This window comes from Dermacentor andersoni, chromosome 10, assembly GCF_023375885.2.
Source record: "Dermacentor andersoni chromosome 10, qqDerAnde1_hic_scaffold, whole genome shotgun sequence".
NCBI lineage: Eukaryota > Metazoa > Arthropoda > Arachnida > Ixodida > Ixodidae > Dermacentor > Dermacentor andersoni.
In genome coordinates, this window is record NC_092823.1 from 99,164,139 (window position 1) to 99,176,676 (window position 12,538).

At 46.4% G+C, this 12,538-nt stretch overlaps 1 protein-coding gene across 2 annotated transcripts in view; it reads right to left on the reverse strand.

The window, feature by feature from the left end:
• The window catches only part of Ino80 (chromatin-remodeling ATPase INO80), an 87,948-nt gene that overhangs the window by 34,539 nt on the left and 40,871 nt on the right, over nt 1-12,538 (reverse strand). For both annotated transcript variants that reach the window (XM_050191748.2, XM_050191746.3), the window contains exons 23-29: nt 11,492-11,623; nt 10,947-11,166; nt 10,134-10,261; nt 8,297-8,391; nt 6,557-6,629; nt 5,511-5,669; nt 1,541-1,643 (exon numbers count right to left, since the gene is read on the reverse strand). In XM_050191748.2, coding sequence (XP_050047705.1) covers nt 1,541-1,643; nt 5,511-5,669; nt 6,557-6,629; nt 8,297-8,391; nt 10,134-10,261; nt 10,947-11,166; nt 11,492-11,623 — 910 coding nt within the window. The remainder of the gene's footprint in view (nt 1-1,540; nt 1,644-5,510; nt 5,670-6,556; nt 6,630-8,296; nt 8,392-10,133; nt 10,262-10,946; nt 11,167-11,491; nt 11,624-12,538) is intronic.

Genomic DNA, 12,538 nt, shown 5'->3' on the forward strand with positions numbered 1-12,538 from the left:
GCCTTCGAGATGGGCGAGCGACCGCTGCGCGCGGATTGAGCCTGTATATAACAAACGTGAGCCTGTATATAACAAGGGTGAGCCTGTATATAACAAACTACAGATATGACGACCACTTTTCACGGAACTATTGAGTTCTTTATAAATGGGTTCAACTGTATCAACTAAAAAATAAAAAAATAAGACAATTTGAAGTGCGCGCCAAATGCCACGTACAGTCGCCGACCGTTTATTCGGACCACACGGGGACTGCGGAAATGTCCGAATAAACAGGTGTCCGAAAAAGCAGATTAAGAAAAAAAATGAAATCCTTTATTTCCCCGCACTTATTCGGGCTCTGCAGTAGGCTTGAAGAAATCGTGAATGCGCCGTTGCACGCTGTTCCGTTTACGCGCAATCAGATAAGCCTGAATCTCGGAGAGGGTCGAACGGTCACTATAGGCGGCTGAAAGCACAGTCACTGCTTGTGCACATTCCGCATGCGACAGCAGCGTAGCACATGGTGCGTCATCTTCCGACTCGGAGTCATCGTCCGGCGGTGCAGCATAGAGAATGGGTGCAGCAGAAACCTGACGAATGATCTCGCCGTCGTCGAGTTCTGCGCATGTCAGTACAGCAGTGTCAGCACCTGTGAAACTGTCAAATGAGACGGTGTCCGGAATCGCAATGCAACCACTGCGCAGGTCTCAGCAGAACTTTTTCCGCGTCAGTAGGGAGCACATCGGAAGGCGACAAATCTCGAGTTGACTCAAGGAGTGTCCGAAAAATCAGACGAGAGGCTGCAAGGTGTCCAAACTTTCGGCAGTTGTTATACATTATGGTCTATGGGGAGAACGGCGGTGCCGCGAAGCTGACCGAATAATCGGGCATGTCCGAATTTTTGGAGTCCGGAAAATCGGTCGGCGACTGTATTGACAATTCAAAATTCGTCAAGCGTATCTGGGCTGTAGCGACCCAACTATGAATAGCTTTTTAAACCAACAACACCACCCAGCCACGGCAATTCACCAGCTTTGGTAGCCAGAGCACCTAAGCAACTGATGCACGCATGTGGAGGTTGGCGGACGGGACAGAGATTTCGCGACCATGGCGTCACGAGATCTACAGTGCCCCGCAGGCTATGGCAGGTATCTGAAGTCATACCCGGGTGCTGTGCTAATTCTCAACATTCTGGGTTCTGTACCGATTTCAGCAAACAACGACAGTGAAGTGCATTTTTTTTTTTTGAATATTGGTGTCAAGAAATGTTCATTTTTGCTAGGCTTCTACTTGTACTTCAGGCATAACATTTTGCAGGAAGGCTTGTCTATACCTGTACTTTCTGAAATTACGTTTTCTTTTTTTCTTTCTTTCTCCCCCATTTTGTCTTTCAGATGAGCTAAAATTTTGTTGCAGTTGGCCTTTTAAGAGATGCATGCCGCGCGGTTGCACAATGGCATTCTGTCTTTTTGGTCGCTTGTTCCCAGTGCAAACACCAGTTCCAACACTAACTTTATTGACCAAATGCCTCGTCTGAGCTAGCACTTGCACTCGTACTCACACTTCCGCTCCAGCTCGGCGTCATCCAGAAGCAGCGACACTACCTCCTTGGGCTTGAGCGTGTCGGGCTTGAAGTTGCCGCCACTGATCACCATGCGCTGGATCTGCGGAGAAAAAAAGAAGCGAAATGTGTGGACGGCTTCCGCGAGTTCGAACAAAGTGGTTCTTGACCCGAAACGCAAGTGTCACAAGGTTCCCTGTACTCCCGCAACTTTCGCTTGGCACGCGGAAACCCGTCCTGCAGATACTTATGTGCCGTCAGCATAAATTGAAGCTGAAGCAGAGGTGCCGGAAAAAATCTGATCACAAAGACTGCCATGCATAATCGTGACACAAGCACACCATGCAACAGCTATGTAGCCAGCTTGAAAGCTTTACCCAACGAGATCGTCATCTAAATGCATGCAAATGCAAGAAATCGTTTTGCTCAGCAACAACTGCACTAAATTTGATAGGGGTTTGTCACATTTAAGAAAAAAAGCTAGTCTACCCCAACTGAAGGGAGAAGATTCTTTATTATAGGTGATCAACTTAAACAAAAAAAAAGTTGTTAAAAAATAACAAGTTCACAACTCTCCAAAGTTCGCCTAATGATGAATTTAAAGCGAACAAAATTGATGCACTATACAGTGCTGTGCAGCACAACACTGATTTGTGAATAAGACTTTTGCAAAAGCCTCGTAAGCATTGTAATAATTTCAGTAACTGTAATCCGCTTTAGATGCTGTTAGGAATGGCCTGCCAAGGTGGCAACATGCAAGTTTTCGCAGCCAGCTGCAGCTGCGAGCGTGGCGAGCTTCCCCGAAGATAACCTGCTGTGGTGACTCGTTCCGTAGGGGCCGCGAGGTGCCGCATCGACAACCCCTCGGCACCGCATGACTAAACACGATCACCTATTGTTAGTAAAATCGCCAACGCCTTCAGGGTTCGACTGAAGCCGGGGGATTTCCTGGAAGGGGATGCCTTGCGGTGCCTTTTTACAGGCTTTTGAAGACGCCAGATAATGGGCAGCGGCGGAGGCCACTGTGCGAGGTCCGCTCTGGAATTTAGAGGCGCCCGCCGGGGTCGGGCGTGACCACCTGGCTACGGGGACGCAGGACAATGGACGACACGATGGCTGCATTGCGAAGGTCAGCTCCGAGTGCAGTGAAAGTGCGTACGTGTGTGTGTAAACCGTCCCGCAGAGAGGCGGCTTGTTTACGATGACGTCGAACGTTTTGCCTCACCTAGGGATCTAGAGAACACGAAGTGTTTAAAAACGGCTGTTTGTCGGCTGCTAGGGTGCTCGTGCTCGTCGTCGTGCTCTATGCTCGTCAATGTGCTCGTGAGCTGTGTGCTCGTAAGCTGTGTGCTGCATGCTCGTCTTGCGGGCTCCATTTGGGAGTCACGCTAGACTGTGTAAATGTATCCCATGTTCAAATGTAAATACTGTAAATAAACCCTGTTCACCTAGTCCTGTCGCCCCGAGTTCCTCCGATCGTCCTACAAGCCCGACTCCAAATCTTACAATGCTCTAAGAGATGCAGTTTGTGAAACTGGAGCATCTGTCCATGGTGAAGACTCAGAAGTTTGGAAACTTTACGCACATATATACTTTTATAACTTGCCAATTTTTAACAACTCTTGTAAAATAATTGAAGGCCCTAAATCAAAATTTAGTCTGCTAAGTTTGTAGAATTTAGCTCACTCTCTCAAGAGGAAGCTTTAGCTCAGGCCCAACTCCGACGCAGCCTATTCAAATACATGTAAAATGCAAATACGTTTTTATGAGATAACCTCTGGACCAATTTTAATGAAGTTCGTTGCATTTGAGAGACACAGTTCAATTCTAGTGACAGTTGGAAGCAGATTTTTGATTTAGGGCCTGAATTTTGTTACAAGATTGTTCAAAAATTTGGAAGTTTGAAAAATACAGAAGCACGAAGTATTATAATTGAAAACTCTGCATCAAGAATAGATATCGCAGTTCTGTGAACGGCATCCATTAGATCATTGAAAGCGGACAAATTCGATATGTCATTTTACATCTTATGTGAATTTTTTACATTGGTTACAAGGATTCTGCAAAAGCTGTATTTCCATGTTATTAAATTTTTTTAGATTCATGTGTAACATATCAATTTTGTCCGCTTTGTATGTGCTATAATATGCATTTCACAGAGTTGTATTATCATATTTCGTTAATGAGTTACAGGGTTTTAAACTTGATAGTGTAGTTTCTTTTAAAATTTTCTATTCTTCTAGTTTTTAACCCTTTCGCTGTCACGGACGTACCGGTACGTCACCGCGCTTCCCCCCCCACAGTGTCACTGACGTACCGGTACGTTCTCTATCACGCGTTCAAAATTTCGCGCCTGAGCGCAAAGCTGGCGCTCCCGGACTTGGCCACGCCATCTGCTGACTCTTCCTACAAGTTCGTATTTTCGCCCCGACCTGTGTTAGTACATGTATTGAAGAGTACGGTGCGACTGCACGCCGCCTCTCTTTTTGCTGAGTGGCGCGGTGGCTCCGCGTTCGCTGGATCATGCGTCGCGCGCGTGTGGTTATGGGTTCAAGGGTTGTTCTGCCATCTCCGCCGGTTTGAATGTTTTTATTTTTCTTCTGTTGGTGCGTCTGCTACGACGCGTCAAGTTCAGGCGCACGCGTTGCAGTTGCCTCTCCGAAAAGGGTGACTCGATTGCTGCTTTCGCTCTCTCGCCGCACCCTCGCTTCCGACTTGCAGCAGTAAACGTAAAGCCCTTCGAACTTTATTTTAGCCTTTTTCCATCTCCCTCTTCTTGATCACACAACGTCCCATTTATCTCCGTTGCGTGGGCGACTGAAAGCGCATCCTCCCTGCGCGCGGTTACTTTCGGATAGCTGAGCGGCGCGATACCTTCGTCTGTTCATCGGAGCGGTGGCTCTTACGATTCGGAATACGAGCCGAGCTCGGATTTGGACTCGAACAGCGTCTAACGCGACGAAGAGATGAGTTCCGCATCGTCAGATTCGGATGTTGAGCGGATGTTATAGTCAGGCTGATGATGATGATGTTTACTAATAACAGCTGCAGAACATTGAAATGTGCATGTTGCATTGACTATGTTATTTATATACCAATCATAATCAAAAATAAATTGCTATGTTCATTCCCTATTATGCTTGTTCCCTGAAACCAAGCCGACACTGGGGGTGCGTCACGGCCAGAAAGGTCCGACAGCGAAAGGGTTAATAAAAAATTGACGACCTAAATAAAATATTCGAAACGAGCAGTCACTAGATTTTAAGTTTTTCTTTAAAATGCAACAAACCTCGTCAAATGTGGTGCAGTGGTTGCCGAGAAAAATGAATTCTCCTTTTACATGTATGTCGATAGGAGCACCCGAGCTAAAGATTCCTCTTCAATGCAACAAATTCCATTCAAAGCACTTGAGTGGTTGCCTACCAGAAGCGCTTTGGTATTTCATATATACTTTAGTAGAAAAACTTGGAGTTGACCAAGAGTTAAAGCTTTCTCCTAGCGTTAAGCTTCCTCTCCCTTTTCTCTCGTGAACAAAAATAAAATAAAAATAAAATATATTTAGCTCTAAGGTTTTCTAGATTGTAGATTTTTTTTCATGACCATCACCTAATCATGAGGAATGTCGCAGTGGGGGACTTTTGGATTAACTCTGATTATCCGGGGTTCTTTGGCGTGCACCTAAATTTACAAGTACAAAAGCGGGTTGTTTTTGTTTCTTTTTTTTTAATTTCGCACTTGTGGAAATCCGGCTGCCGCGACCGGGATCGTACTTGGGACCTCGAGTTCAGCATCGCGACACCACAGCCACTAAGCCACTGCCGGCGAGTTTTGCGAATAAACACTGCGCAATCAAATTCTCCGTAACAAAAAAAAATAAATAAATAAATAAACAAATAAAGAACAAACACAATAAGGCCACCGTGCAGAACGAAACGGTTCACATTACCGACAGACGGCGGGAAATGCTCACCTCGCTCTTCTCCCGCGCCCTCTGAAGGATGCGCTCCTCGATGGAGCCCTTGCAGAGGAGCCGGTACACAGTCACCTGCTTGGTCTGACCAAGACGGTGGGCACGGTCCATGGCCTGCTGGTCCACGGTCGGGTTCCAGTCGCTGTCGTAGAAGATCACCTGTGACCAGAAGGAGCCACGTCACGAAATTCCTCCAAGGCATTTCTCTATGTGTGCGTAATTCTATATATACGCCGCTTCTTATTTGTCATTTGCCCTGGTGTTTGTACGGCCCACGATTTTCTGTTTATGTATGAGCAAACGTAACGCTCAATGCACGCCGCATTATCTAGCACACATATTTTGTGCTTTTGCATGGGCCCGTTCTTTAGCTTCGTTGGCAACGGGGCTGGATGATCACCTTGCAAGCTCTCACTTGTCGTTCAATAACATTCTCCTTTCAAAGAATACATGCCCATAACCAAAGTGCACCTTCTGTGATCACGAACGTAGGAGCCAAATGCGGCCATGAATTTAGTGGTTTCGCGTCAAACTACACACCGTGGCCCAAATGTGAAAAATACCAGAAGTGGTAATTTTTGGCCAATTCATCACCACCAACACCCGTTTCGCGTCCCACTGCAGGTTTTGACAGGGGCCTTACCCAACTATGTCCAGCTAGCCAATTCCATGTTCTGCTTGCAAATTTCCCAATTTCATCACTCTACCTCGTTTTCTGCCATCCTCAACTGCACTTCTCTTCCTTTGGCATCTATTCTGTGACTCTAACGGTCCGCCGTTATCTGCCCTTTGCATTACATTGCCTGCCCAGCTCCATTTTTTTTTTTCTGTTGATGTCAGCTAGAATATCAGCTATCCCCATTTGCTCTCTTGATCCACACTGCTCTCATCCCGTCTCTTAATGTTACGCTTCACATTTTTCACTCCATCCTTTGTCGCACAGCCTCCAGCTTTGCCTGCATCAACACTGCTCTAATGAAAGAGTAAAAACCAATGCTGGAATAAGCTCAGCAGGTGTGGCCGTGTTAACTGTGCTCCCAACTCACCGTGTCTGCAGCTGTGAGGTTGATTCCAAGACCACCAGCTCGCGTGCTCAGGAGGAACACAAAGATGTCCGACCTGCAGACGTCGAAGCGAAGCAAGGGAACTGTTGGCACGTGACCTCGTAGTGGCCACAGGAGTGCGCTCCTTTTCAGACCACTTAGTTTCGCCGAGTTTTGCAAACAACAAATAGAAGTGTTTTTTGTTTTCTTTTCTAACTTTATGTACAACTGGTGCGTTGTAGCCGACCCCTACCAATAAAGTTGACTGCGTCCACCTTTCAACATGAAAGCAGGTGTTTGTGAATGTTTCAGATTTTGAACAACAATCACATGGTTGTTCAAAAACTCGGTTCGGTTCAGTTCATATTTGACTCGAGAATGCACTATTCAAAGCTGTTGACTGTTTGTTTCTGTTAGAGTACATAATGGACAACAACACAACATAGGCGTCTACAGGGAGAAAGACTGATGTGAGTGGTACCCGCGCCACCACTGTCCAGTGGGTACGGCATTTGCAATGCTAGAACGAGGTCACGGGTTCAATCCCAACTGCGACAACTGCATTTCAATTAGGTCGAAATGAGAAAATCGCTCGTGCAGTTAGATTTAGGTGCACGTTAAAATAAGCCGAGGTGACCAGAATTAAACAGGAGTGCCCCCTCTATCCCGTGCCACACAATCAGATTGTGGCTTTTCGCATTTAAAACACCAGAATCTATTAATTTTACTAATGTAAATGGTGACTTTCCCCAATTGAATCTGCTACGAGAGCAGCGTCGGTTACTCGGACAGAGGCACCAGTTTCTGGGCAAACGCATGGAGCAAACAACTCCTGCTCAATAATTTCCAGTCGTTAAATAATGATGCCTTACCTTTCGGTAGCTCACAAAATTGTTCTTTCAATTTAGACAAACCAAATTTTTTATTTGGCCAATGCTGTCATGTTTGCATCACCTTCTAAGCACTGTGCAGCGGACTGACAGCTCAATCAATAGATTGATTGACCCAGTGCTGCTTTGAGGCCTCGATTTCAATCACTCCCATGTGATGCCAGGAGCCACGTACAGCGGCTTGAATTTTCTTCCTTCAAATCATTTATAATGATAATTAAAAAGGGGGGGGGGGGGGAAGGAATTATGCTTGCACTGCTGCTCTGTTCTTGCTCAAGCTTCGCAGCAAGACCGCACTTCACGAGCCGGATCGTTCAATATAACAGTGGGCATCGTAACTTGCCTGGTTTTCAAAAAAAAAAGAAATGCAAATCTGCTGCCTCTGCTTCTCAGAGTGAGTGATGCCATTTAAAACATGACAGCTATGTCCCTTCTGGCCTCGGCAACATGGCAAAGCATGGCCTTCGTGATTAGCTTCCATTAATCGCTGGGGGCTGCGATGTAGACCCCAGGAGGCCCAGATGAAGGCAAGTACGTACATTTTTATTGACAAACCAGGCAATTAGCAGTGCCCCGTGTTATACCGAATGACCTAGAACAAGAACAGTGAAATTCGGGCACGAATAGGGTTGTAGCAAGCAAAAAAGCTTTTTAGCTGCAGGGAGAAATGCCGCTCCGTGTATGGCTACTGTGAACTTAAAGGAGGCTGATTGGCTGATTGACTGGCTGATTGAATGATTGGTTGATTGGTTCAGTGTTTGCCTTCAGTGTTGCCTTCATTCCAATCACTATGGCATGATGCCAAGACCCAAGTACAGGCCGGAGGAACTGAGTCGAAGGAAATGAGTCATACCTGGCCTGGAAGTCAGCGACCATGTCCCTCCGGTCGGAGATCTTGGAGGAGCCGTCCAACCGCATGTACGTGTGCTTGCGGTGCCACATATACTCCTGCATGACGGGGCAAGACGACGAGGACCGACACGAAAGGAAAGATCAATAGATGAGATACAATCTTACTGTTTAAGTCTGCCGCATACTTTTATTTACTATTTTTCATTTGATATGGTACCGTGCAATCTCGCTTCTCCTGCTTCCACATGAATTTCATTTAGGTGCATTACACTACGTGTACGATGCTGTCAGCAGTCATTGAAACAAACTTTGTTTAAACATGAGCACCGCTATAATCTGATTGCGGGCACAGAAAAAATAGCCAGAATGAACAAAAAGCGGTGCTCTTAAAGTCAGCGGCGCTGCCCAGCACTGCTATAATGAGCATTGCTATAACAACAGCCTGGAAAGTCCGGGACGGCTCGCAAGGAAAGCTTTGTTTTGAAGAGAAAGGAAGGTGGGGTTCATCACGTAAACATGACACAGTCTCTTGGCTACGGTAAGGGAGAAAAAGGCAGGGAAGGAAGGTCACCTCGGACGCTCGCCTCCTGGCACCATGACAATGCCGCACTTAAATTTCTCCCATCTCCGCTAACGAGGAACCAAATGAAAAAATTATTTCAGTAAAACACTTCCCAGACGGTGTTTTACAACTTCCAATGGGTGACTGAAACTTGCAACGGGGCCTGGCAAGACGCCCTTCAGCCTAAAGCTGCCCGTTGTAACGTCAAACATTTGGCTAGTTAGTTCTGCAGGAGTCAGAACTAGAGGTCGTGCGAATATTGGGAAATTTCGAATATTATCGAATATTATATTTTTAATATTCGTATTCGATTCAGAAACCAGGTATTCCAATATTCGGCTGGATACGAATATTCGAAACAAACCAGATATATTGCTGGCTGTATGGGGGCAAACATGATATTTAGCGTTCATTTCTATCTAATCTAAGAAAGTGTTCCTGATTTCGTGCTGAATTTTGCAATAGTTTCATGCTGCTGGCAAAATTTCGCCTGTAGAACATGCTTAGCCACTTGACGTCTAAGCTATGCAGGAAAGCAAAGCCTCTCAGTAGCAAAGGGCACGGGTTTGCGCACATCGAGGGTGCACTTTTTCTGCAGGTTCCACCCCCACTATTGAGCTTAATTCTCGACAGCAAATGCGATGTGTGATGACTTGGAAAGGGCCAAACGCCTCTAAATTTACGGGAAATTGATGCAGTACAACAAGGCACAGGTTGGCAAGAACAGACAGCTAGCGGGAATTACTGAATCGTTCAGTACGACGGCTTACTAGTTTAATTTTTTTAACAATGACAATGCAACTGCAATGTTCCAACACGTTAAAATAAAACAACTTGCTAACAAATGCATGTGCATACCATTATTCTATATTCAAATCGATATTCGATGCTAAGCATTCGTATTCAATTCGTATTCGAAGATTTACATTTCACTTCAAGAGCTCGTCCAAAGTCCTGCTGCTACGTTGTTAATCTGCCCAATGTCCGACGTACGGCCAATGTGGGCCCAGCATTGCGTCTACAATGGCCCTGTTTCCTGTGCTTCTGGGCACATAGGCAATTCTACTTAAAGTTGGTTACATTAAGCCAGTTGGTACAGACTTGTTTTTCTACCACAGCACAAACAAATGACGCCACAGAGAAGACACCAGAGAGCCTGTCTTCATTTTTCGTGTGCCTTCTCTGTGTCGTCGTTAGTAAGGAAAGCAATTGTGCCGCCACAAGAACCTGAGGATGCGCTAAGAGAGGTTGCAGGGAGGAAGCAACAGAGACTCACTTCGAGGAGATCGATCATGCGTGTCATCTGCGAGTAGATGAGGACTCGATGACCCCCGGCTTTCAACTTCCGCAGAAGCTGGTCCAGGACCTGGAGCTTGCCCGAGTCCGTCACCAGGGTTTCCTTGTCTGCGATTGGCAGGAGAGGCAGGGTTACACATACAGCACGTCACAATGAATCATTGTGCGTGCTCAAGTCACCTGTGCATGTCAGTCAATCATCGCTTTGCATATTTCGGTTTTAAAAGTTTAAAGAAACTAAAAGCAAACATTAAATTAACCGTTCGTGATGACACAAGGGAGTTTCCTAAACAAGATCCTGAAATTTATCTGTTGAATGGGTACATGAGGAGAGTGATAAAAAAAAACAAAGCTGTTTTAGGAACTTGGCAAGCCGTTCAGCATCTTTCATAAGAGTTGCAGTCGGCAACAAGATTTATTGTTTAGCACTGACCAGCAAATCTTAAGAGGAAGACGGAGACAAAGACACTAACAGTGACGTGTTAGTCTTGCCTCTTCAGATGCATTGCTCAATGCTAAACAAGCCACACCGATAAGCACAAACTATGAAGATTATTTGATTAATTCATTCGTTAACCCTGTTTATTTCCCAAAGCAACAGAGGCTCTATGAGAGACACCATACTCGAGGGCTCTGAAGATGACCACCTGGGGTCCTTTGACAAAACAACAGATTGCGCACAGTAACCTGACAGGTACCAACTACCAAGCACAGGCACCCATTCAAACAGTGCCCATTCAAGGACACTTTCACCTCTATGGAGGAGCAGGTAAGAGGGTTGCCTGTGCCTCACCTGGTATGGAGATGTGCGACCACCCATGGAAAGGTCTGGCAGACGCAATGCCCCCTTCCGGTGGGTCCCGAGGCTCGAACCCCGGAGCCGGAGGTTCGGGGCTTATCGAACCGGTCCGCCACCACCGCTGGGCGTCGGGGCTGCCGCATGCTTGCACCCCTCGCCACCACCAGAGGGCGCGGTTTGACAGGCACTCTATGTTCCAGGGCTCTGCCGTCACCTGCGCAGCCACCAGTCGACGTAAGCCAGCAGTTCGCAACCAATGGTCCCAAACATGGCTCCGAAAAGCACGCAAGGTGGGAGAAGACTAGGAGGGAGCGTCACGTGACAATCGTGACGAAGGAGAAGGAGACAGTGCAGAAGGAGACAAGGGACGAATGACAAGGACAGACACAAGCGCTAGTGTGCCTGTCCTAGTTATTACAGCTACCACAGTAAGCATGCCTTTCATTTGCGATAGTACTGTGCAAAGGCACCGGCAGGTGGCATGATCAGTACTGTGAGCAAGACACGCAGAAAGAACCAAGTAAAAAAAGCAAGCTCACCCGTGGCGCCACGCAGGAGACCAGGAACCGAGGCAAGTCTGTTGGGATGCACTCCCGAACCTGAACCGGTCGTTGCCGGTGCGGGAACTCTGGCAGTGGAGGAGGACTTGCCGGTGGGGGATGAGATGGCTTCTGAAATTAAGGCCAGGGCAAATCCGCTTTACTGTCATCTTAACTGTTTTGTTGCTTGTTATGCAGATGCACGCAGTACCACTACAAACCCGCAGCACTTATGTTCACAAAAAGGTGCTTAGTAGTGGATCTCGCGCTGCCGACAAGTGGTCAATGCTAGATACAGTGGCGCCACCTAGCAGACAGAGATCTGAACAGTTTCACAGCAATGGTGACTTCTTTGTTTAGGCCAAGCAGCTCAAAAAGGACAACTTGCCTTAAGGAACAGGGTTAGATCATTGCTAATACAGTCAAATATTCGTATAACAAAGTAAATATCCAAAAGGTTTCCTGCCAATATCAATGTGTAGTGATCATATGGATGCAACAAACAATCATATCGAATGCAACTGAGGTATTTTCGTGTCAGATCTGACTACATTACAAAGAGGTTCAACTGCCCATTGTCTACAAATGAGACGAGATAAAACAAAAGATGATTTTACCATACAGTTCATGTGATCTCCATGAAGAGCAAGTAACAAGTGCAAATTCAAGTTAAAGTGGTTCCTTGACCGCTGCGAATGTAGACATGCTAACAAGCCACGCAGAAAACCTGTAATGCTTCATGTGGCATCTGGCAGATGTTTGTAAGAAGCAAAGCTCTTGATTAAGTCCTATGCCTGCACACTTGGGACCTAGCCTGTTATGTTACAATGTATGCAGGGCCTTTTCATATAAGTATGCTACACTAAAACTCCCTATTTTCACCTTCCAAGTCAAAGGCAAAGGACATGCAGGGCAAAAGCAAGCAGACATAAAGGCCCCAGCATGCGCAGGATGCAGTCTTACGCTTCTTGTTCCCCCTTGGCCAGGAAACGATGTGAAAATAATCTCTGACGTTCTGACCTTGCATGCCTCTGAGGGCAATTCAAA